Source organism: Eublepharis macularius, chromosome 2, assembly GCF_028583425.1.
Source record: "Eublepharis macularius isolate TG4126 chromosome 2, MPM_Emac_v1.0, whole genome shotgun sequence".
NCBI lineage: Eukaryota > Metazoa > Chordata > Lepidosauria > Squamata > Eublepharidae > Eublepharis > Eublepharis macularius.
The window spans coordinates 148,223,154-148,250,132 of record NC_072791.1 but is presented as its reverse complement, the minus strand read 5'-3'; the positions used below and the strand labels follow the sequence as shown (position 1 = coordinate 148,250,132).

The 26,979-nt window shown below is 44.0% G+C and overlaps 1 protein-coding gene across 1 annotated transcript; it reads right to left on the bottom strand.

The window, feature by feature from the left end:
- Positions 1–152: 152 nt before the first annotated feature.
- On the bottom strand, positions 153–22,607 carry OSBP (oxysterol binding protein). The gene is given in 15 exon segments (XM_054971078.1): positions 153–1,999; positions 2,299–2,519; positions 3,735–3,916; positions 4,308–4,403; positions 4,596–4,699; positions 5,159–5,279; positions 5,470–5,715; positions 5,936–6,067; positions 6,761–6,815; positions 7,816–7,918; positions 8,368–8,566; positions 11,500–11,750; positions 15,378–15,586; positions 22,167–22,336; positions 22,338–22,607. Coding segments are annotated over 15 exon segments (2,418 nt in total). The 5' UTR covers positions 22,524–22,607; the 3' UTR covers positions 153–1,856.
- Positions 22,608–26,979: the final 4,372 nt, after the last annotated feature.

The window sequence follows — 26,979 nt, the reverse complement described above, 5'->3', positions numbered from 1 at the left end:
GAGAGAGAGATCAAAGGTGCAAGTTGTATGGAGTGCACAGTCTTCTACATGCCATCCAGCAGGAAGACAAATATACTAAGCCCTCTCAAGCCTGAGAGTTGAGCCGGGGACACACACACACACACACAGAGAGACCCCAACCTGGATATTTTCAGGTTTCATTATTTAATTTAGTTTTCTTGGAAAAAAGACAATAAGGCAAAAAAACCCCAAAAATAGAATTGCAGGGATTCTCTCTCTCTCAAAGCCTGCCATTAACCCATCCAAGGGAGTATCAGCCTCCTTCAGCTTCAAAGAACAGGCTTTAAACAGGGACCAAGCAGAAAATAATGCAGAGACTCCATCCAAAGGCCCTTCATTCCCAATCAGCAGCACTGCCCTTTGCTGATGAGAAGGCAGGGCTCATGGTCTTATTTCTCCCGGTCGGTAAGATGTCCCCATTTCACCAGGAAGCAGCCCTGGGCAGAACCATTGTCTCCTCTTACCTCTTCAGTGGCTAAAGTTCAAAAGTCAATGAACAGAAAGAAAATAAACACAGAAGGAAGGCACCTCATTGCTGATCCTTAGCCAAGGCCAGGGGCTGCCTTACAGTCCACACTCCCTTCTAAGTGTGAGCCTGGCTTGGGCAGCCTCTGGGCCCTTATCCATCTCTATACAGTGGCAGCACCCTTTCAGCCTTAGGATCCAGCTCCAGCAGATGTGACCAGAACTGTCCAAGACCTGCTGGGAGTTCCCACAATGTTCTTATTTTTTTAATGGTAGAGGGACACCTGGTTTATGCCTGCACAACCTTATGACTGATGCTACCAAGCTTCAGCTCCTGCATCAGATGGTATTTTTTTAAAAAAAGAGACAAGTCAAATAATTCTCCACTGCCACTTTCTTCAGAACGTCTCTTGGTCTTGGGGCAGTAGAGGGAGACCAAGTAGGGCACATATTACAAAATGGGGTCTGCAGGATGGAAGAGGAACAGGGAAAAAAATCAAAACAAAAATTAGATCTCTCTCTTTCTCTACATATATATAATATACATATAAACAGGTGTGCATTAAGCTAGAGGTTGCCAGGGGGTGTACGCTGAGGAAATCTTTAATCGTAGTGTCCCACCACAGTGCGCATGGGGAAGATACCAGGGCTTCGTGTAGTGTGGGTTCCAGAAGGGAGAAAAATTAAGGTTAGTTTCCTGCCCATGTGTGAATGTCTGAGTGAGCCCCCCAAAAGGGTTCCACTGGGACAAGAGCTAGCCTCTTATCCCATCTCCATTCTAGGACACCACTAGTTGCATTGCTCCCAGAGTGGACTGAAAGATGATAGCTCCTGGAGAGACATCCAATGCTTCAGAAGCCTCACTTGTGACACCTTGCCTAAAGACAGGCTACCTAATGGGTGGATGGATGAACCAGAACAACCTTTATGGCAGAACTACAGGATGTTCTTTCATTTCCTCCAAAATCCCCTTGGATCATACATTCATGGTCTTGACTACATGCTACTGAACTGTCTCTATCTGAAAGTAGAAAAGGGGGCCAAACTGTATACAGCACCATGTTTTTCCCCTCTTCCTCCCCAAAAGTGCAGGGTCGGGAGCTCAGCAATGGGGAAACTGAGGATGCAGTCCTCTACTCAGATATGTCCCTAGCCATCCAGGGATCCAGACACCAACTTCAATCAGCTAAGGCAACCCAGCCAATCACCACTGCTGGATTCTGCTTTGGGTGATTGATTCAAAACAAGTGATTGGTTAAGACAGACAGATTTGGTGAGGAAAGCACTAGGCAGGAAGTCACATGATCCCTTCCATCTTTCTTCCACTACCCATTTTTCCTCTTCTTCTTAATAGTCCAGCTGCTTCCAGCTCAGAAGATATCAGGGCACATGCTCCAGTCCTGTTTCTCTTTGCTCTCCCAGTAGCCTCCCCTGTATACGTGGGCCACCTCCTTGGTGTCTGGATCTTTCTTCCGCTCAAACCACAGTGCCTTATAAGGGTCGTAAAGAGTTCCTGCAAATAAAAGGACAGTAGAGAAGAAGAGTGCAAATGAGAAATTTAATTTTCATGAACAAGACTAGTATCTCTCCTTACCAATGTAGTACCAAGTGTTCTCCTTGGACAGGAGCTATAACTATATACAATGTGCTTTGCTTGCTAAAGGTCCCAGATTCAAACCCTCTTGTTCAGTTTCATGCAGCATGAGCACAGGGGGAGACCTTGGTTGGACTAGCTGGACTAATTATTTGACACCATGACACTTTTGCATGCTCATCGTTCACTTCAGGCGTGATTAGCAGAATTACTCTTACCATCCTCTGTGGCCTTCATGGCCTCAGCTTCACGTCTTTTGCGAGAGATGCGCTGCTTCTCCTCAAGGCGTTGCTTCTCTGCATTGGCCTCATCCCAGCGCCCATTCTCCATGAGACGTTGGTCAGGTCGAAGCCTGCTGTCCGTGGGAGCAGTACCATTTTCTTGAGCATTGAGCGTCAAAGCCAGCTCTGAGAAATAGTACATATTCTCAGCATTCTTCCTGAATTAAGAAAAAGAGGAGAAAGGAGTCAGGCAGCAGCAAGGCTCTGACATGCAGCCAAGTCCAAACTCTAGAACAGGAAGTTGGCATAGCTTTGCTCTTATGGCAGTAACTAGTAACAAAACACATTGTGAGGAAAAATGTAACGGGCTCTAGAAAAGGGAGGGTGGGTAGGCAGGCAGGCAGGCAGGCATTGTCTCCTCCTCCGTGACTGATCCCAGCCGAGTAAAGGCGGGGGGCAGACATTGCCACCTGCTCTGTGCCTGATTCCAGTGGGTTGAAGGGGGAGTGGGCATTGTCACCTGTTCCACTCCTGATCCCAGCTGGGTGAAAGCTAGGGGCGGGCATTGCCCCCTGCTCCGCGCCTGATCCCAGCTGGCTGAAGGCTGTGGGTGGGTATTGCCACCTGCTCTGCTCCTGATCCTAGCTGGGTGAAGAGGGGAGCGGGCATTGCCTCTTGATCCCAGCTTTATGAAGGCGGAGGGCGGGCACTGCCACCTGCTCCGCTCTTGATCCCGGCTGGGTGAAGAGGGGAGTGGGCATTGCCTCCTGCTCCGCGCCTGATCCCAGCTGACTGAAGACTGTGAGTGGGCATTGCCACCTGCTCTGCTCCTGATCCCAGCTTGGTGAAGGCGGGGGTGGGCATTGCTACCTGCTCAGCTCCTGATCCCAGCCGGGTGAAGGTGGGGGTGGGAATTGCCACCTGCTCCACTCCTGATCCCAGCTGGCTGAAGGCTGCAGGTGGGCACTGCCACCTGCTCAGCTCCTGATCCCAAGCTGGATGAAGGTGGGGAGCGGCAGGCATTGCTGCCTGCTTTGCGCCTGATCTTGTCCTGGGTTTCCCCCCACTGCGCACTTTTGGAGGGACAGGCTGCCTCTTCTGGGCTTCCCTCTGCAGCAGCGTCCTCAGGAGGCGCACGAGGGTAAGAAGTGAATTGTCTGGAACACAGTCAGCCTTTTATATAGTAGGGAGTGGGGGGTGGGGAGATGAGATCCTGCAAAACTCTAGTCCTACTGGTCTTGGTGTATGAACTACTCACAGTTGAGCATATTCTGCGACACCATGTGAGCAAAGAAACCCACATCCTGAGAATCTCAGTTGCCATTTAAAAATAAAGCAATTTTGTGGCGCTTGAGGCTGTCCAAGTGTTTTTCCAGAGGAAAAAGTAGCATCAGCAACCCCCTTGGGGGAGCCACGCTACCTTCCTTACTCACGGGAGTGGGTTCCTCTTCCACAGCATGACCCTGCTGTCTTCTGCTTCATGTACTCTCTGCCGGCTGTCGCTACCATTCTCCATGCTAGTTGTTGTCACCCTGAAACAGTCCATCTTCTCATCCCAAGTGCCTAGCAACACAAAGTGCACTTTCCCCAAGGAATCTAGTACCTCTCCAGTCACCTGGTACAGGAGATAGTTGAGTGGTCATTGAGAACAATCCTCATGATACTTTTCAGCAAGACTATTGACAAATCCTAGAAAGACTGTTTCAGCTTTCTCCAGGCTAATTCAAAAGCTGAAGAGCAACCCCCTCCATTCAAGTATGGCTCTGTCAACAGATCTGCTTTTCAGAGTGCCAAATCATGCAAGCAGTGTCCCAGCAACTGCAACACATTCAAAGAACACTCTACATAGGCACTGGTCCTATTGGGAAGGTCACTGCTGTGCATGTGGTCCCTTCAGCTTATGTTTGAGACACCTCTTGCCACCAAGCAGTGACCAGCCCTTTTCCCTTTCTGTCATACAAAACCCTTCACAACCAATGGAACAATCAGAGTACATGGCCTCTTACCTTTCTGGCCACATCTCTGGAGAAGTAGCTATAAGGAACAAACTTGAGAATACACTTTTCACTGGTCTTGTGATTCAGAATCTCAATCTCGCCAGACTGGAGGAAAAAGTTGTGAGGGGCAAAGTTAAGCAAGTGCTCTACCATTTATGCAACATGTTCAATATTGTGTTGTGTAGTTGCTGAACAGCTCACTAAGCAAATCAATAGCAGGTCCTGACTCCCAGCTCTGCTAAACATACATATAGTTCCTATGTGCCATATAACAGAGCTTTTCTATTTTTGACTCACCTGATCTATCCATAATTTGCCCACAATGATGTTGTGTACTGTGGTGGTGACCTTTTTCCATGTATAGTGATTGCCAGTTGCATGGAAGATACAGTGGATGGTACCTAGAAATAGGAAGGCAGTTCTCAGAACAGCTCTATACTGATAAAAAGGGCCCTTAGTAGGTTCTGGTGTAAAGTACCTAAATCCATTGAGACTTAGTATTGGAAGACTTGTGTTCAAATCCAAGCTCAGCTAATGGATTAACTGATCCACCCATTATTTTACTTCTAGAGAAGTGCCCATTTGATGCTTCTGAGAACTCTAAAGATTACACACATTCCAGAAAAGGGTACTAAAAGGATGAATGCACTGTATACACCAAGGATGCCTTATGCATACAGGACAAGTGTTCATTGATGGACAGAAAGTAGAATAGGGAGACCACTATCTTCCCAGAGGCTAGATACTGACCAGGACCCCCAGAATCCAGTCCAAGATGGAGATCACTAGTTGAACTCAGCTTGCTGAACTGCCGCATTAGTCTACCAGTCTGAAAAAGGAATCCAGAGGCAAAGACTCACCAAGCGGCATGATAGAGAGGTATTTGCCACGGAACTTGCTGGTAATTTTGATTTCCTGACGAAGGGTCCAGCCATGCTTGGATTCAGCATGATGGGCAGCAGCTGGAGGGTGGTGGCTCACCTAGAAGACATGACAGAAAGGAAGTTGAAGATTAGATATCTCAAAGAGGCCTTAAGCACACTCAGTTTGGAAGCAAGTTCCACCCAAATAATGGAACTTAAATCTAGCTCAAATTGAAATGTCAAAAGAACTACCCTGGAATCAAGAGTTGCTGCTTAGGGTCAAAAGAAGAATGCACTCTGTTCCTTACCTGCTCACAGAGGGAACGGTAGCCATTCTCCTCCAGCCGGTCTAGCTCAAAGGTCTCTCCTAAGAGGGGGTTGAATGGCTTGCTGGTGCGGAAGACTGTGGTTGAGTAAGATGATACAGTAAAGGCAGCCACATAACAGAGTTGCTCCAGGGAGCTCTCACACTTGGCTGCCCGGTCCAACAGTTCATGATATTCCAGGTCCTCTGTGAGGCGCTGCAGCATGGATAAGGGCTCATTGAAGTTAACCTGGGGGCAGAAACAGCAAGTTACAGCCAGAAGATCTTTCCAGAACTGCTCATGTTGACATGGTGTTAGACACATAAAACATGCTACGAGTTTGTATCAACTATCATGCCACAGAGCTTACTGCAGCCTGGATATGCTTGACCTTCCTTGTCTTAGGATAAAAGGGAGGCTGCCTTCCTAGACTTGAACTTGCTACCAAAGTTATAATGAGGAGACTCACTGGCATGGGGATCTTGGAGAGTTCCTTGCCAATGCAGTTCTTCATGATGCTCCACAAGTTGAGGCTATAATTTGGTTTGTAGGGGATTCGGGTTCTCTTCTCCTTCTTGGTGTCCTCCAGCTGGTGTTTATACTTGAAAAGAAATAAAAGACCAGTCCAGCCACGTGGGGAGGTTGCAGCTAATCACCAAATCTTGCAGTCTCTGAGCTTCTACTTTACTCTGCCCAAAATTCAACTGTTCTGCTATTCTTTATTACCCTCATCTATAAGGCCTTTTGGTGTGCAGAATCATAAATAAGATTTACACAGACCCATGAACAAAAAATATGGGTTAAAGCTAGTCCTATGGGATACGTCATATCTGTTCTTCTGATCAACCTGAAAAATCACTTTCTGTGGAAAGTGAATAAAAATGTTTAAGTATATCCATGACTGTGTGTCTCCATTCTGCCTCTTAAAAGGAGAGATGATACCCCCCCCCTTTTCAGTAAACCCTGTTTTAACATACTCCTCTGGGCATGTTGTGAGTCTTGCAGACAAGACATCATGAGAAGGAGTAAAAATTGCCCACTTTCATTAAGAAGCACTCATAATTCTTTCCCCCCAAACCCACTTGTATTGCCCTCTACATCCCATCCTGCATGCAGACATTCCCTGCTTTAACAGGCAAAAGAGCTGTACTTCATGCCACTAAGCCATTGATGTCACCCCAGAAGCTTCAAAAGACACAAAGGCAACAATTATCTTTTCTCTAGGGTATCCCAATATCACCTAATGAAAAAGCTGGTGTTTCCTTCCTGCCCCTCAAATCAAAGACGGGAATACCTGCTCGTCGAGACTGATGTCACTGCTAGCACCACTGATGTTGCTGCCAGTTCGTCTAAAGGAATTAGAGAGACAGCAAAGACATTCTGGAGAGGGGAAATTGGATTCTCCAACTGAGATATCTGTACTAACCAAAGAAATGGCTCAGGAAACAATGCTACCGCTCCCACCACCCATCTAAGGCCTGGCTGGCAACAAGTTTTGCATGAGGGCCACATAAAACAGTCAGGAGGGTTTGCCTTATCTCCCCACCTACTTTTCTCATTCTCTGTGTTTTCACCTGCCACAAATATGTGAGACCATTGCCAGTAGTCTCCTCACATATTCTGTCTCCTCTTGATAGCCTGTAAGTTCTAAGTATTCATATGTTCATAGCTCCTGTTCTTGATGGGGAAGGAGTGTGTGGAGAGAGAATTCCCTTCCCCACTCCTCACTGCAGAACTAGGAGTGATGGCATAGAAACAAGTGTGTGATAAGCAAAAGAAAGACAAGATGAGAAGGCAAGAAGGGCTGTAGCTCAGTGAGCAAGCACATACAGAAAGTTCCAGATTAAATGTGCAGCACCTATGGATTCAGTGCTAGGGCATGGAGCCAGCTAGAGGCAGACATACTTATGGGACATATACTATGCTCAATAGGCAAAAGGGGATCAAGAAACTCTATGTCCACCAAGCAAAGACTCAGCCAACTTCATGGGAGGGAAGGACAAGTCTCTTGTCTATAGCCCTAGTACTGGAAAAGACTTTTGTCTGAGATTCTAGAGGGGAACTGACAGCCAGAAACCATACTTTACTAGATGGACCAATGGACTAACTCCATGGAAGGTAGTTTCTCTCATCTTTTCCTCCCTGCTGGAGGCCAGAACTGCTTCCTTCCCAGTTGACAGATGCGCACACTTGGGAAGGAAGGGTACAATAGGCAACCTGTTCAGTTATGTGAGATTTTGACTGAAGCTTAACCATTTAGCAGCCTCTAGACTATGGCATATGAAAGATGAATCACAGTGCCAAAGCTCAGGGCTGAAGAGTTTTCAGGGAACCTGGGGAATCACTCACTTGTGTCCCATGTTTTCAGGCATTGTGATGTTCTCAGGAGCATCAAAGAACTCATTGTCATCATCTTCATCACTCAGATCCCCTTTAGATGGGAAACATCGATCTACAAGAGAAACAGGGTGGTATTTTCTTCCTTGGTTTTGATTATTTAGGACCCTCTGGGATTAAAAAATAGTAACAACATTTGATTTATATACCGCCCTTCAGCGGTATATAAATCAACGCTCACTCAAAGCAGTTTACAAAGTGTGTTATTATTACCCTCATGACAATCACCCTGTGAGGAGGGTGTGGCTGAGAAAGCTGTGACTAACCCAAGGCCACCCAGCTGGCTTCAAGTAGCGAGTGGCAAATCAAACCTTGTTCTCCAGATTAGAGTCCTGCTGCTCTTAACCACTACACCAAACTGGCTCTCAGCAGGGATCCCTCAGCAGAAGTTTTTTGTGGGGAAGATGTACGAAAAACCTTGGGAAAGAATTCTCCCAAAGAGGTGACCATCCTGATGGAGCATGGCTCAAGGAAGAGATGAAGTCCAAAGCCCTAGGCTCCCACCTTTATTGGAATCCATGCTGCCAGACGCGTTGGATGGTAGAACTGTGGCTCCACGGAAGGCTCTTTCTAGGTGGTTGTGCTGCTTGGCCAGCTGCTCCAAGGTCTCTTCCAAACGGATGCGCTGATCACGTTCATACTGAAGAGATTTCTGCCACTTTTTGCTGTGTGTCTGAGCCAGCATCAGGAAGTCCCGGCAAGCCTATGAGGAGCACCAAGAGACACCATTCACCACCCAAATCCAGGTAAAGCTCCACCAGCGTACCTTTTGTTGTTCCTGCTCTTTAGGTCTTTGTGGTCTCCAGATTCAACAGTGCCCTCTTGTAGCCTAAAGTGAACTGTTGGGAAATATGAGAGATGTGCCGTTATCTCCCTCACAATCCAGTGATCATTCAGCACCAGCCTCATCCTCAGAGAAAGCACCACTGTGTACACTCATTGAATAGAGATGATCACAGATGCAGGGTCAATGGGCATTAATTTTATTACTAATCCAAGTTAAAAGATTTCATAAACCAGCAGGCCAAACGTTGCAAGTACAAGCAGATCTATTTTTGCAAGTCTCACTGTGTGCCTCCCTACCATGGTTATTTTGGCACTTAAAATAGGGTGGGGAGGAGTTCTAAGTGGCATTTTAAAAACACTTTAAAATGGTGACAGCAAACCTGTGGCCACAAATTGTTTGCCATTACATTTAGTTTTGCACTAAAGTTCAGTGTCAACTATAAACTAGTTTCAACAGCTAGTTTTAACTGCATTTTTGCAGACATCACTTTTAACAGGATGGCTAGGGAAATGTGTGTAGTATTACTTCCTCTGCAGCTTGGAGGTCCTGGAAGGACAACCCAACAACCCCTTCCTTTAATAAAACAGGTAGCTGGGACATCTGACAGTCTGAAAGATGCACTATATAGCTGGCAATGACATTGCAACACAGCTTGGATATCAGTTTTTTCAAGAGAAAGATTACTTCTCCAGATGAAGCTAGTCTTCATTTCCACCTTTTTAACTTTCCCTTTGAAATCACCCTGAGACTTCCTGTATATCTGAACAGGTGAATAGGTACCTCTGAATAGGCCCTTGCTAACTAGGAAATTTCTGAACTACAGCTTCCATTCCATTCCTTGAGGAATTCAGTGTAACTTCAATCCTTCTGTAGTGTTATGATGTCATTATGATGTCATACTATATTCAAAGAACAGGCTTCCTTCAGTATGGGAGGGGTTTGGCTTAGGAGTCCAGTTCAGCGGTGTCATTTACTGCTGTTCTCCAGCTGATTCAAGATTGATGGTATCCTCGAGGCTGGGCAAAACAGGCCTTTGCTCTTTCAGAGTGACCTAGGTAACTCCTAGACTCTTTGTAATTCTAGGTATGGTACTTTGGTATGTTACTTAACATCAGTGCAGAATCAGGATGTTAAGAGTGCTATTCTACCCGTGTGTGTGTGTGTGTGTGTGATTCAAATGCACCTGAGCATTTTGAATAAATCTCTTAACAATCGCTTGTTTGTCCCTGGGCTGTACACCCTCTGCCCAAAACATAAAGCTTCCTCAGACACTTTAAAGATATAGTGCTTGACTGCAAAGCAGGCAATAAATAAGAATTTTAAGGAAGATGTACACAAATCTCAGTAATGTGCCCAGGAACCCCTGTCCACCTGTGAGTAAAGAAGGCATGATGAGCTCAGGGATGAAATCTGGTCAACCTGATCTCAACTGTGTTCAGATCTTCCCAGAACAGTTTTGGTAATGACAAGTGTGTGGGTTATCAAGAATGTTCTGAATCATGACACTGCCTTTAGGACACTAGTGACTACATAGTTAAGCTCAAGGACTAGGAGCAGAGCTACCTGATAAGAAGCCACATTCTACTGAATCAGACCACTGATCCATCAAGGTCAGCTACTGTCTACTCAGACTGGCAGTGGTTCTCCAGGGTCTTTCACATTACCTAGTGCCTGAGCCTTTTTAAATCAGATGCCATGGATTGGACCTGGATCCTTCTGAATGCCAAGCAGATGCTCTCCCACCAAACTACGGCCCCTCCTCAATCCTACATGTATACTCATAAGTTACTTAGTTTTACTGAATTCAGCAGGATTGTCTCCGTATAAATATGCACTTGATTGTGACTTAAGCACAACCTCCCTCAGACCTCTTCTAGGATTCTGATGGCTTATAGATGTCTTGAGCTCTGAGCAAGATGTACTCTTTAGCACCCCAATCTTAATTCCAGAAGGTCTAGTTTGACATCACACAATAATGTTGGTAACAAAACTACAGTTCTATTAAGAATGCTATGAACAAGCTCACCAAATCTCAGTATTACCCATCCTTAGTGTAATTCTTCTGAAAGCTGTTTCTCCATGGTGGTTAAGTGCTGGACATGGACTAGGTAGACAATTCTAACCATGAAGCCCACTAGGTTATCTTGAGGCAGTCGCTTTTTTCTTCCTAACAGGGTAGTTGCAATGGGGGAAGGGGAGGGATAACCCTGTTGCCATTTCCCTCTCTTCTTTGAAGGAAGTGTAGGATTTGAACATGAGGAATAAAGGAATGTTTCCCTTTCCTAACCCATTCTTTTTCTTCTGCTTTTCCCCAGTGCTCAATTGTTTAATGACTTGGATTTCCATCTTGCCCTTTCCCGAGGGGTCAGATATTCAGATTTTTAATGATATTCTTTTATTTGTCCTGTGTGACAAGTAGCTACAGGGAAGAAAGTAGCTACAGGGAATTCAATACAAATAGGAACTTGTGTGCAGCTTTTAAAAAGTCCTTCAATGTTTATATTTTACCTGCACATATAATGCCATACATAACTAGGAATTAAAAGAAGTTAATAAATGTCACCACCACCTAGCAAAATCAAGCTTTCTCTCTTCACAAAGACAGAAACATAGTTGTGAACCCAAAAGATCTAATCCAAGCCAACAATTTATGTCTCTAGAAACTGTATTGTTAACCCACCCAAAAAAGACACCTCTGCCTCAAAGAGCTTAGATCCAGATCATGTAACTTTGAACTGTATATTAGCCACAGAAGCCGCACAGATCTAGAGCATACATAGAAGTTGCCACTTCTCAGAGCATGTCTACAACCTGGCAGGCCCACAGCCAGCTTCTGGAGGCACACTTACATTGATCATGGCATTGGAAGTGATACGGAAGAGTGTGGCCCGCTCATTGACCTGCTTGATCTTCTCATTGCTCTCAGCAGGAAGCTTAAGGGTCTCCAGCTCACTGAGAGAGCGTTGCAATGCTGTTCCGTGCTTGGCAATCAGGTCATTGCAGGTGCTGAGGTCCTCCACCTTACTGGAGAGAGTACGCAGGGTATTCTGCAGTTCAGTCTTGTCTGTCTGAGAAACTGATTCTTCATCACCTGACTCATCTGTGAGGAGTAAGCAATAGCTGTAATACCTTCATAGCAAAAGAGGAATCCCAACTCTAAACTAAAGCAGTGGTGGGGGATAAAACCATAAATATATATAATAACCATAAATATATATATAATAATCAAAATTAAGATCACATTATGAATACACCTGATTCACTATGCAGGTAAAATAAAAAACAAAATTAAAATTCTTATTTATATGTCTCCTTTCATAGAGTGGAAAGGATATTGTCACCTCAATCTGATATGAAGCAATGCAATGGATGAGGTGATTCAGTAACTTCAATGGATGAGAATTAAATTCAACTGAAACAGATGAGAAGACAACTACATCCATACCGTATCATGCAGAGTTTTGGAGGCATGCTAAAATTACTGTTGTTTTTAGTGCCTTTGTTTTTCCTCCTGTTACATTTAACAATATAGGGAACGTACATGCAATATTGTCTTAAACATTTAAAAGTATTCTTTTAATAGAAGTATTTTCTATATACAGCTTTGAATTTGTTTGAATGTAACATTTAAACCATACTTGATTTTTCTCCTGATCTTTCAGTTCAAGTATTTGTGGCTCTTGGGACATAAAATTAACATGAGGTACTTTTAATAAATTGTTTACTAAATATGAGTAAAATTAAACATGCCAATTCGAATCATGCTATATTTAGGATATTCTCTGTTCCGGAAAGGTTTCCACTTCTAATTTATTCCGGGAAACCCATCTCGCTGTTCAGCAATCTCAACTAAGTGTTCTGTGCTCACGGTTGTTGCAGCTGTTGGAAGCAACGGTTTGACTTGGTAGTTTGTTCCTGTTTCTCAACTGTTCTAGAGAACTGAGGTAATTTCTTAGTCAAAGTTTAATCTCATAAAGTTTAACTATCCCCTCCAATAGTAAGCAGCAATGTATGAAAAAGAATGGAGAGTAGCTGACTTTATTCAAAGGAAATCTATGAAATTATAAATACTGTGGTGGGAAATTTCTCTTTCATAATACCAGAGTTCAAAGGTAACCAAAGAAGTTGAACAGCAAGAGTTGCAGAGGCAGGCAAACATAGGTACTTCTTCATACAATCATATATTTCATTCTGAACCTGGCCACAGTGTATGGATCAAAAAATCCACACAAGGGAGCCATTAATAAAAAGGGGGATTTCTCTACAAACTTGAAGGAAGTCCCAGATTTATAGAAGCGTCTGTAATCTTAAACACACACATGCATAGAGGGACTAAAAGTCCCCAAATAACAGAAATAAGATCTGAAGTTTTGAGCTCTTGGTAGCCATTTTAGGGGTTGTCAGGCAACCACAATGTTGCTGAGCCTTCCAAACACTGGTTTCCCTAAATCAAAGGCTGAGAAGCATGGGTCACTGGGAGGCCAATACAGCACTGGAAAGGGTCTTATCCCTCCTTTGTCATGTCCCCTGATCGCGGGTGGATTTGCTGGCACCAGGTTCAGTGGTGAACACTCAGTGGCTCACTACCATATGTGCATGACTCAGCTAGGTCCAGTGGCAGCCACTATGTGACTTGTGCAGGCAACCTGCTGTACTGCAACTCAACCAGGCCCAACAGCAGTCACCGAGTGACTCCCCTCAGCGACTTGCTGCCATGCAACCTGTGCAACTTGGCTGGGCCTAGCAGCAGCCACCATTTGCTTCACCTAGGCAACTTGATACTACACAACTTTTATGACATGGCCAGGCCTGGCAGCAGCGCTGTGTAACATAGCTGGGCCTGGTGGCGGCCAACAAGCCAGCTGCTACTATGCAATGTGCACAGATTGTCAGGACCAGGAGAGGCCACCAAGCAACTCACTTGGGCAACTTGCTACCCCACAATTTGGCTAGGCTGAGTGCTGCCCACTGAGCAATCTGGCCAACTAGATACTGTGCAATATGGCTGGGCCTGGCAGCTGTCACCAAGCAACTAACTACCACATAATTTACCTGGCCCCTGCAGCTGCCAGTAAATTACTTATGTGAGCAACTCACTCCTGCACAACTCAGCTGCAACTCTTTCAGGTGACTTGCCGCAGCACAACTTGCATGACTTAGCCAGGCCTGGATGCTGCCACCAAAGAACTCAATCAAGCAACTTGCTACTGCATAACTTCTGCAACTTAGCCTAACATTTCTTGGAGAGACACTGCGAGGAGAAGGAAGGAAAGATGAAGGCTGGAGGTGGAGGCAATAAAAAGTAGAAAAGAAAGAAGGAAAGAGGAAAAAGGGAGAAGCTACTGGGGAAGAGGAAAGTGTGGGGAAAGAGGGATACAGAAGAAAATGAAATCCCAACTCTGATAAGTCCTTGCAGGTCCCCTGCTTGTATATAACATAATTCATGTTATAAAAGAATTGGGCAAATTCAATCCCAAAAAATTGACTTCTCTCCTGATACTTCCTTAGGCTAATAGTGACAAGAACGGGGGCGGCTGAAAATGCAATGAGGCTAAAATACAGCTAATATTTGAATTCTGACACCTAAGAACTGCGGTCTGACAAAATGGATGCTACAGGGAGTGTTAGCCTCTGCTGCATGATGGTATTTTATTTTCAAAATACTGATTGAAATTCCCTGTTGTAAATTTTCCTAATGCCTCTTTTCCGATCTCCAGTCTTTACAACTGCAAGGAGAGACAATAAACTCTTCCAGCAATAATTGGTGGAGCATTTTCCACTTGTTCTCCTTTCTACAAACAGCAAGTATCTCTCTCACAGAAAGACAGACTAGGAAGGGAGAAGTCCGGAGAAGTTAGACTGGAAGAGGATTATTCTAAAAAACGTTTCTAATACTAACTGTTAATACACGAGTAGTACATTTCTCTAAGAAGCAATGACCGAGAACTTAGGACCCATAATCTCTTCAGCACAAGGCTGTATTCCATACAGTCACTTGACACTGCCCTTTGGTGTTCAGTTTACCTAATCAAATATATCAGCTACTGACAGACATTTGTACTCAGCAGCCATCAGATTTCAAAATGTGGCTCAGTTGACTGAGTACCGTGAAGGGCAGCTTTGGTATCAACTGCTGAAGTGTGTTTTTGGCCTGCCAAACAGAAACTCTAACACTGTCTGAGGAATCTGATGCTTAAAAAAAAAGTCCTTTTTTCAGAAGCCTCATATTGAAGTACAGTGTCCCCAGGCTGCTTGTTGCCTTGGCATGTCAGACATATGATTCAAAGGACAGTGAATAAACTGAGTATCAGGCATTTGGCAGAAAACTTTGCCCAAGGAGTTGGAACTCTAAATAGGACGGAATAGAACAAACCAGAAAACATATTCACACATATAAATACTGTTGCATGTTTAGAATAGAACAGACATTGCTACCCATAGAACTTTAATCCTGTATGTATTTAAGGCATGGGGTTTCAAAGTGCAAGAGGAAGCCTCGATTTTACAAATAGAAAGAGGGCAAGGGGCAGGGGGAAGAGAGAAAAATCCACATTAAACTGGTGAGGCCACAGCTACTTCCTAATCATACAGCTGCCATTAGCCAACACCCAAGCTGTCTGTTTCAAGAGAATGGGAAAACAGAGCGTATTTCCTTCCAAAATGTGCCACCCCATCCTCCCTCCTCCACACCTTGGTTCATACGTATTGCCCTAACTGTGCCCTTTACCTGATTCTGCTAGCATCTTCACTGCTTTGGCCTTGGCCAGTTCCAGGGCCGTGACCCAGCGCTGCCTCTCAACTTCTGAGCTGGCTTTCAAATGGTAGGTTTGTGCCCCTCCATTGGAAATGATAAAATTGCAGGAGTCCTCTACAGTGATGTTGGCTGTGGCCAGGTTGATGGTACCACGGCAGGTGTGCCGCATCTCTGCCTTGGATCTGTGAGCAGATAGGGGTAACCAAACAAGTGATCGGTGTTAAAGGTCTGATGAAAATGTTAGAAAAGGAGCTCCAAACTCCTAGGATAGACAATTAGCACCCGGCACCATCTCCCTCTTCCCAAACAATACAGAAAGACAAGCTAATAATAGCAAATCACCCAAAATTTCCACGTTGTCAATTTCCCGTCTCTACAGAGCCAGGGAGATCACTGCTTAGAAGATTTCCTCTTCACCTCTTAGAAAGGGAGGTGAAACTGACAGAGCCTTCTGGGAGACAAAGAGGAAATCAACAAACCTTGTGAGCAGGGATCTCACTGGCTCTGTAGAGAGGGGAAATTGACAAAGCCTTCCGATCTCTTTTAAAACTCAGCTTCCCAGCTAACATTGCGACTCCCTTCACATGCTCCTCGTGTAATTTGTCTCTTGTGGCTTGGCTCAAAGAGCATGAATTTCCTTTAGGAAATGTGATAGGATTGGGCCCAAAAAGACTGAGTAATTCTGGAGGGGCAACTGTGTTGCTGTAGCAAAATTACACAAGAGCTGAATAGCCCCTTAAAGACTAATACAAAATTTATTTCAGCATGAAGTCAGAGCTCTCTTTCTCAGATGCACAGAAGTGTACATCCATAGGCTTGGTGAAACACCCAGCAAGACAAGGCATTATAGAGGTATGCTGGTGGATCTTGGTTTACACCACCCTCTCTCTATATGTAACAGCCCCCCTCGAGAATTCAACCAGGCCTACAGATTCACAATTCTATGCATCTGAGGATACCAGCTCTGACTCACAAAGCTCATGCTGAAATAAATTTTGTTAGCCTTTAAGATGCTACTTGACTAATAAGGAGTGGATTTGACTCTTTAACCTTGGCATGGATTTGCTAACTGAAACTGGCTCTTGCTGTTGTTGGCATTTTAAAGGGACCCCCCCACCCAACTTTTAAACCTATTATTTGCCTTTTAAAGATTAATGGAGACCATGATCTTAGTCATGTCTGCTTTGGCCCCAAGCCCATGGCAGAGAAAAGACTTGAATTTAAGTTCAGACGATCAGGATCTGTCTAGACAAACAACCCAGTGTGTGGCAACACTAAGGCTGTATTACATCAAGCTACAGCTAACAGGAAGTTGCATGGCTAAATCATTCTCCATATACAAAATCGCCCTACATATGGAAAACCATGGATCAGAGAAGAGGTTCTAGCATAGCATTCTGCCTGACATGCTATTTCTCTATGTGCATCCCCCCCGCCCCGCACCATATGGGAGGAGGGGTAAGTTGTACCTGCAGTGTGAAACTATACAGTTTTGCCATGTCATGCCATGACTTAAAGAGCCTTTTATTCTACAAATTAGACCACATATGCTTCCCTATCTGGTCACCTAATTTCCAAGTTCTGCCCCTGCCATCACAAATGGCATAAAAATATTTTGGTTGTTTAATGTATATAGCTTGCCCAAAGTATGCCAAACATGAGTTATTCACAAAGTTATAAGTATTCTGTTCCTTACACTGAAAAATTATTAAACCAAAGTGTGAGAAAGCTATTTATCTCTAGCATTTCAAATGTTTGGCAATACTTTCAAAAATAATTGTTCCTGATTTTAGGCGACATCCATCTCCCTTCCCAGGCATATGAAAAATATGAAGGAATTTTCAAACTAGCACTGCTTCTTTTAAAAGCCCTTTCTGTTACTGTGAGGACAGCTGGCAGTATCTTGAACTTTGTAACACTGCCTGATAATTTCACCAAGCTAGACAAATCAGCCATATACAGAGAGTAGATGGGCCAGATTTTACATTCAGCATTGAGATTCAGCAAGACTTGCAGGAGTTTGAGGACATAAAATCCAGAACCAGGCATGGACTAATGGTCCCATAGGATGTGACAGGTCCCATTAAGAAATATACATCATGGAGGTTGTGTGTCCACCACAGAGCCAAGACAACACTCTTTTGTCTAAATGCTCGGTGATGTATTTACACACACATATATATATGTGTGAATATATGGAGATACTAAGGCTTCAATCTCTGGCAGGGATTTTTTTACAGTATGAAAGTACTGCCATTGCACGGGGAGAATTCAAATTTGATATATGTTTAGTCAAAGGAAATCTAATGACTTAAAAGGCTGAAAGCAAGGCATTTTTTCTTTTTCCGCTCAGAAACATGGGAAAGAATGAAGAAATGGGATTTATAGTTGCAAGAACTATAATCTCTGACTGAATACAGGAAGAGGAGAGAAGAGGCGTCTAAGAACACAGGTTTTAAAATAGGACAAATTTTGCAGCAGGACAGGATATGTACAACTCAAAGAAGATTTGGTTATCTGGTCAAATATTGGTTATAAACTTTCAAACTTCATTTATCTGCTTCAGGCAAGTTCCCTAGAGAGGAGGCGTAGAAATTTCCCAAATAAATTAAACTAGAAAATGAAACTTTAAATAAGATCACAACTTATAATAATTACAGAAACAAATTATTTAACTTCTTCTGAAACAACTGCGTTAATTTTTAATGTAGTGATTTATTATAGTTTTCAAAAATGTCATGTAAGCATTCTGAAAGTGCAAATGCTTCACTAAATGGTTTTTCCTTTGGTTTTTTATACAGGAATACCCAGGTCAGTCTATCTTCTTTTCCAAGCATTTTTGAACAGCAACTATTAAAAAACAAGAGTCTGTCTTTAAAGGCCAGTTACGCTAAATAGTCAGCAGGCCAATGTTCTTTGTCTAGAGTTGCCACTACAGCAGGTGGCCAGTAGGAACAGCTTTTGCTACTTTGCTAGGTATGCCCCTGATCGCTGCAGGGATAAGAGGGCAAACAGCACTCTCCTGTGGTCTTACTAACAAATGAAAATAAAAAGGTAAGCTACCACCTACAAAGAGGCATTATTGGCTTTATGGAATACCTGACAATATTTAAGCACTGTCAAAATTCAGAGGGTGAGCTGTCTGGTCAAACGGTTGGCATGCCAGCCCTTCTCTTCATCTGCTCCAACAATCCTAGATTGCCAGGAATGCTATCTTTATGCATGTACACATGTACAAAACATACTTGTGTTCATGCAGGCACAAGAGCTTGTGACAAACTCTACAGCTGAGCAGGAAATCTCATCTACAAGTCTCTAAAGTCCAAGTACAAACTTTGTCCTAACTGTTGAGGCAATCAGGATGTGGAGAGAAGGACCTCTGGACAGGCATGTCACACTTCATTCTAGTCCCTAGTTTTCTCAACACTCCTAAAGTCAATCTGTGCCTGGTGCCCTGCCAAGTTTGCTCAGACATCAAATATATTAGCAAGTGCATACTTTCTGCCTTCCTCTATGCTCACACAACAAACCCCCCAGCAACAGAAGACCAAGTTCCCTATATATTGACGTGGTACAAGGAAGAGCCATCTCCTTTCCACTGTAAGGCTGAATAACAATGCACAGTCAACAAGGAACATGCCCCAACTCTGGGATGGTACACAAGCTCCCCCAAGACTCACTAGAGATCTCATTGATAATTTACTCCCTTGGAGTCTGGAAGACATTAACTGGGCATTCTGGTCTCCCATCTGGCTGACTCTACCTAGGAAATATGAGCCTGGATTGCCAGCTATTCTTATCCTCTTGAGAGTCTTGTTACTTTATGAATAATACAGGCTATGCTTTAAGAATCTGTTTAACAGCAGCTACCTCTGCTCATTATGGGATGGCTTCCAGTAGCATACTGAATATATTCTCTTATGCTAAAATTTTAGGGTTGCTATATGGCTGGGATAACTGCATAGGACCAAATGCCCCCCTCCGAACTTCCAGATTATTTTTGAGACACACCTTGAGCACTAATAGAGAAGAGCCACCAGCTGAATCCGTGGGAGGAAGTGTTTGGACTGTTCTATCATCAGGGGCTTGCAGCCAGTAAAAAAAGGAAAATGGTCCCTGGCAAAGACAGATACTGATGGAGGCATTAATAAGGGATCATCCAACATGTGCATCTTTTCTATGTCAGTGGAAAGAGAACCAGCTAACTTCAAAACAGATAATCCACAGCTTCAGGGTACTTGGCAGCAAAGAAGGCTACAAGGACACTTGCTTTTTATATTTACAAGAAGCATAATTATTATTATCGGGATCATGCATACCTATAAAATTATAATATCCCCAATCTCCTGATAAAAGTTTAGCATTTTTATTCAGGAAATGGCCAAGCTGGCATTACTACTGCAGTGCTTCACTTACGCTACGCCACAGAACCCTCAGTGTATCCTTGAGATTGAGGGCCATGGGGTTAACTGGAACCCCATTCAAGGGGGCAGACAAACCTAATAAGGGAAGGCTCACTCCATGACCTTCACACAGCATGCAACACCAAAGAGCTGAACTGATTGTCCATCTAACAGATATGCACCATCAGTGACATCAAGCCTGTTAGAGAAAAAAAAACTGTTTAAAGTAGGTCTGACTCCTAAAACAGGGGAACAAAAATGTAGAACACTAAGAGTACTGTATGTCTACTCTGCAAATATTTTTGCAATTGCTAAATTGTTACAGCTTCCAACCAAGGAATCCTGGAAGCTGACAGAAAATTTGCAGTACTCTCATAAACTTCAGACACCAAACGTGCTATATAAACCCCACTGAAATTGGCTTAAATTTGTAGTGTAGAGATGACCAAAGTGAGACAATGACCATCTTTGAGGAACCAGTAATTTTGGGTAGAGGGGAAGATGAACCTGGTTATTTAGTACATAGGTGTAGTTTACTGTTCACCTATCAATCAGAAACTCAAATCATCAACCTAATACCCCTTCTTAAAACTTAAAGTGGCAACAGAGTATAGCTCTTTAAATATGGAAAAAACTAGACTGGAGAGACGGAAAAGAAATTAAACACACTTTAATAAAGGTGTTGTACCATCACATATTTAAGTAGTAAGCATTGCCTCCTTTGTATTCAAAGACTCCAGAACAGCTCAAAAGATCCAGACAAACAGGACTTTTTTAAAGACAGGAGCATAGCTCTTGAGCTTTGGTCTTGAATGCCACATGCCTTTTGTACTGCAGAACTGTATCTGCTTAGAAGCAATGATAGATTTTTGCTTGCTTGTCTCTGCATATTTGTAAAAAAGATTAAACAAACTCTCTCATTTGAAGACCCAGGCTGCAATCCTATGATACCTCTCTGAGCCCCTCTGAACAAGGTTCTTCCTGAAGAGTAAACATGGATACCAATCGGCTGCAGGTATCCATAGCTTTCCAGAACCTATCAAAAGCATTTATAGGGCAGAACAGTATTCATGCTTGAGCAGAAAGTAAAATTCCATGCTGTTTGGCTGGTATAATTGAATATTTGTAATTTGAAACTGAACAGATTGCAGAGCTCTGAAAACTGGAGGTAATAAAGATGGAAGATTGGGGGGGGGGGACACCAGTCAGATACAAGAAGCTTTCTCCTGGATCCTACCACCTGGCATAATGATCAAGTCCCTGGTTTGAAAGCCCACAATAATAAGCACAACATGTGACGCACTATCATTTACAACACTTGATCTCACAAGTGAGATTTCTGCCCTAATGGTTTCTTTTAACATATCAAAAACAGCATTTAACTAACTGTGTTTGATGGTTCCAATTCAGCTTTAACCTACTGGCCTTCCAAACATTCTAAGGGGGTAGAAAGAATGCAATTGGGGGAGGGGGCAGGGAACAGAGGTCTGAATCCAAGGCTTTCAATTCCAAGAATCCTATGTTGGCCCTCACTAGCTAGGATGTATATTCCAAAGAAACACTACAGAGAGCTCCTACCTTATTGCTACTCAGTTCAGTTTCTGTCATATTAAGAATCTTTAGTACTAGTGGCAGAGCTTTTTATAGACCAAGTAACCCCCAATGTCAACAGGATCTATGACATCCATTTTCGTTTAATGCCTCTAGTTCTACATGTGCATGGTGTCCTACATTTAGACCCTAGGTTTTTTAGAAAGCAGTCATCAACTGGCTTAAGACACCTCATTAGGCGGATCACAACCACAGAGCCAGCATGATTTAATTTTTAAAAAACGCATCTACTGTAACGCGCAGTACCAAAAGTACCAACATCTCAAGCGACATCAAAACAAGAGCTGGAATATCTTTCTCAGATTGGGACAATGGCTGCAAAGGACATCTGCTCCAGAAATGTCGCAGGTGCTGTGGAGGTTGATCTGATATGGCAAGTAAAAAAAAAGCCATAACGGGGTGGGAGGTCGAGTGGAAAGAAAAGCTACGTATAGACAGCCAAAGAACGGAAATAGACGAGTAAAATGAAGGTTTGAAAAAGTTGTGTTTAAAACGTCTAGAAGACAGGAAGACCCCTGAAGCGGCTCTATCTCAAGAGCCGCCACGTGGCAGGGAAGCGCCAGGAGGAAGAGGCGGCAGCGGCTGCTGTTCCTCGGTTTTTTGCTGCCGAACAGGGAGAAGAAAAATGAGGCCCGCCCAGCGCAGCCTCCGCTAACTGGGCCCAGAAATCCTGGGCGTCGCCCGAGCCAAGAATAGAAGGCGACGCTAAGTGCTGCCCTCCACCTTCGCGGAAGGGGCGTGGCCTCACCTGTAGTAGCTCAGGAGCCCGTTGCTCAGCACGAACCAACGCCGCTGGTACCCTTTGATATAATTGGTCCATTTGAAAAGCCAGCCTTCCCGCGCTGACCCGGAAGCGGAGCCAGTCGACACGGAAGCGGAAGAGGAGCTCCCCCCTGAAGCGCTTGCCACCCCCCCCGGGGGCTGGGCCCCCAGGGCCCAGTGTCCCTCCTTCTCCTCGGGTGGCGTTGCCGCCGCCGGGTCCGGGCGAGGGCAGAGGGGTCGTTGGGCCAGGCCCACAGCTACCCCCTGGACCAGAGGCGTTGGGGCCGGCCGTTCCGCCGGGCGCAGTCCCGGAGCCGGGTCCCACAGCTCGCAACTCCGACATCGCGCAGCAGCCGCCGCTCCGCCGCCCCGTGAGTCCCGACCGACTCTACCAACGGGAGCCGAGGAGCCACCGGAGGCCGAGCGCCGCCCTCCGCCTCGCCCTCCCCCCAACGGTACGCGTAGCGCCGTCACCCACCGGCCCTCCCCATTAGCAGCAACGCCCACTCCAGTGGCCGGAATCCCGTTCGGCACCGCCCCGGCCTGTGATTACTGGTGCAAAAATCCCCACAGGGCGGGACATGCCAATACATTGGTCGAACGCGCCCAGTCGTTTTCCTCCTACTGGCTTTTTTTTATTGCCCTTCGTATTGGTAATTTTTTCTGTCTTTTTCAAGAATTAGCCAATTAGAATGCTCATATCGGTGCTTAAGCGGACGTCATCACGGAACCGAGAAACTATTGGCTACTCACAAGTGACATTTTGGACTTAGCGGTCGTGGGTGCCTGTGGAGCTGAGACAGGAATCCTGAGGTCTGTGGCCGGACCTGGTGCGCGCTCACTGGGAAGTAAACCATGCTGACTCCCAGGCGCCCTCATTGGACTTCAGCTTCAAGTTCACGTTTTTGTACCAAATTGGGTAAATGTTCCGCTATCCCAATCGTAAACACACTTGTGAAATGTTCATTTCAGCGGGACTTGCTGTTGCGTTCTGTGGCTTAAATCCACAACCTGTGCTTTTGTTTTGACTTCTCCCCAGCAATAGTGGGCCACCGTATTCGTCTACAATGCGCAGGTCGAGAAACCATTCTCAGCCCGCAAATGAGCATTTAGGAAAAGGCAGGTTAGCCGTGATTCCTCCGCTTTTGACTCAAGGACCCGAATAAATGTTTTAAGAATTATCGGTCCTCCTGCTCTTTATTATTACTATAAAAAGCTGTTCAACGAAAACTGCCAATGTGAATTAAAGACAATGAAAAAGTGAGTAGCTATTTCACGGAGGATAGGATCGTGCTCAGGCAACATTTATTTTAAGATGGATAATGAGCGTGTACTGAGTCTGCACCTAGTCCTGTTAGCTTATTTACCAGTTTTGAGGTGCCAATGTGGTGGAGCAGTTAGTGAGCCAGACTAGGTTCTGGGGTTCAGCTCTCCACTTTATTATGAAGCATGCTGGGTAACCACAGGCTGTCACACACCAGAGAAACTAGGTTAGAGGTATCACTTACACAATGCAGTTTGGTCTTCTAGATCAACCACAGGCAGGGTAGTGGGCCTCTATCTACTCAGGGGACTCCTTAGGTATACTTTAAAGACCTTTATGTATCTGCTGATAAAGAGGCTCCTCATTTTCCCTAAATGGTTCTCCAGGACTGGATATATGTTCCATGGGTACACAACACTGAAAATCAATTGAAGAGGAAAGAGTTATAATCTCATGGAAGGAATCAGGAAATTTCAAATTGTTCCTTGCTCCATTTCCTTGTAGGGCCCCCAGCTCATTACTCCTAAATGAGCAGGGTTTTTTAAAAAAAAATTAACAGAAATGATCCAGCCATCCACCGAGAAGCCTTCCTCCAGTGGAAGAGCCACTTAATTTAGAGGAAGACAACTGAAACCTTCCTCCAAATTTGAGCAAAAGAAACATTTTAATAAATAAATTGATAGGATAGAGGTAGGATCTGCCTTAGTATATGCAACAAAAGATTTCTTAAGTGCCCCACCTATATTGAGGTTTAAGAAGGGCTGCTGATCTCAAGCCTTGCTTGGCAGTAAGTTTGGATAGGATTGCAGGCTTTTTGTTTTTAAAGTTTCCATTTTTAATACGTATCATTTGATGCGTTAACGTATTAGTAACATAGCAGTCTTGATAGATTTTTTAAAAGATATCCATTAAATCTTAAATTCCAAAGGGAAACATAAAACATTGCCAAGAAAACATAAGTATATATATTTCAGATTTATTAGTGCATCACATAATTTGCCCACTTCTCATTTAATATGGCCTGTAAGTAATTATGCTTTGTTTCAGCTTTGTTCTAGGTTACGTCAACATTTTAATCCTATTACATTGTGTATTAGATGTCCCATTTTATTGATTTACACTGTGTAATCCTCGTTGAGTTTGAGAAAAGTAGGCTATAAATAATGAAGCTACTCATTGTAACAGTACAGTATAGCAGATGGGTGGGGAGTTGCTATACAAATACGGGCTGAATTTAATCCTTCTCATGGACTACCCTTCTCATGTACATAATTAATCCTAAACCTTTTCAAAATTTTAAACATCTCGTTTATTGGTTAAGATTAAATATGCTTCCTTCCTTGTACTTTTAGAAATATTCCTACAGAAGATGACAGATATGCGCTTATTGGGAGTTGCGCTTATGCGCTTATTGTTGGGAGTTCAACAGCTAAAGCAGAGAATTAGGTGTTTACATCTTGGCCTGACTTAGAGTCTAGGTAGGACATGGAAAGATTTATATCGGCTCATCAATCCCATTAACAGTGGTCCGTGGTAAACCAGTGATTTTCACTTTGAATCCCACAGAGCTACTTTTACAATTACTGTCAACTAAAACAGCCACATGACTACTGTTTGCCACCCAAACACACCCATACAAGGATGTTAAATTTAGTATCTGTAACCTTTTAAATTACCAGAGTATCTCTGAGCATGCAGGGTTGTCTTTCATCATCACTTCTGAACTTCAGACGAACCTTGTCCAGTGGGAGTGGGGACTTGCAAGTCAGTTATGACATAAAATAATTGAACTGTTCAGGTTGAACTCTTAGTGTTGCAGGGTGATTAGAACCTCTCTCTGTGCTAAATTTTCTAGTTGCAAGGAATTTTGTTTTATATGCCAGCATTCAACAGCAACATGCCCCATTCTACCACTTCATTTAACTGCATATGGTGACCCAGCCTCATACATAGAATGCCTAAATAGCCACAGCCTTGATATCATCATGGACAAGTTGTGTTTTAAAATGTTTACCTTGGGTCCATATTAATGATGAAATTATCCCAGTTTCTACAGAGGTCTCTTCCACCCCTAACACGAGGCCTGCAGCTCAGGGAAGTTCACTTACCTGAACCAGTGTTGCCTGTTTCAAGTGAGAACCACCTGTCAACCTACAAATCCTACCAGGCAGTGACATTGGATACTTTCCTGGAATATAGGGTAGCTGCCACACAGGAGATCTGCACTCAAAAGAGCCACAGGTGGCATGCCAGAAAGCCACAGGCAACTGAGTAGCACTGTGATAAACAAATTAAATTGCCTGTGGGTTATTAAAGCAATTGCATATAACAGATTACACTGAAGATCTTTCACAACAGCCTCTACAGAATAAGTATTTTTGCTCAGTTGGGGCTGGACCTTTCTTGATTTCTGTTTCATTCGATGTGTTAAAGTAAGCTATGTGTTCTCAGGAATGCAAAACCACCATTAGCAGGGCTTTTTTTTCAGCAGGAACGCAGTGGAACGGAGTTCCGGAACCTCTTGAAAATGGTCACATGGCTGGTGGCCCCGCCCCCTGATCTCCAGACAGAGGGGAGTTTAGATTGCCCATGCGGCGCAGAGGGCAATCTAAACTCCCCTCTGTCTGGAGATCAGGGGGCGGGACCACCAGCCATGTGACCATTTTTTCCGAGGGCAACCACTGAGTTCCACCACCTCTTTTCCCTGAAAAAAGCCCTGACCATTAGTAACGAAACCTGAGACAATGACTTCTCCAGACCTTTTCAAGGAAGAAAGCCGGAAATTTGAACTGCTATTGGGCTTGCAACTGATAGTGATGCTGTCTTAAAACCTTGTTATTGCTCACTTTACCAGTCTTCCACTTTCTACAGCATTTAGAAAGAAAGAAAAATCTCATTACAGCATCCCTTGTTTTGGAAAAATCACCACAGCACATACATAAAACCTCTTTAGTTAATTATCCATTCTGTATATGAAATCCATGTATAGCTGATAGTAGTTGTGCTTTGTAAAGAACAATAAAACTCACTTCCATCATCATATTGCCTTGTTGATCTGAGCCTTCTGCAATAAAAAATTTTTATCTACATTTTGAAGACGTCCTCTCTACTGCTAATAATACATTAAGTAATATTGATCAATCTGTCACAAAGTGTATCTGGAACTAATAAGAACATCACAGCCCTTCTGTATCAGACCAATGGTCCATGTTGTTAACAATTTTTCCCCCACAGTGGTCAATCAGATACTCTCCAGAAGACCTCCAAAGCCGGGTTGAGTACAAAGCCTCTCTATTGCCCAGCAACTAGTATTTACATCTCTACTGTCTCCAGAGGTTCCATTCAGCCATCATGACTAGCAGCCATCATGACTAGCTGCTGTAGCAGAGAGGTTAAGTGGTCTAGCTGCAAATCAGCACTCTACTGGTTCGAATCCTGCTACTGCCATGAGCTTGGTAGGTGGCCTTGGGTAAGCCATTCCTCTCAGCCCCAGCTCCCCAGCTGTATTGTGGAGATAATAATAACACTAAATTGT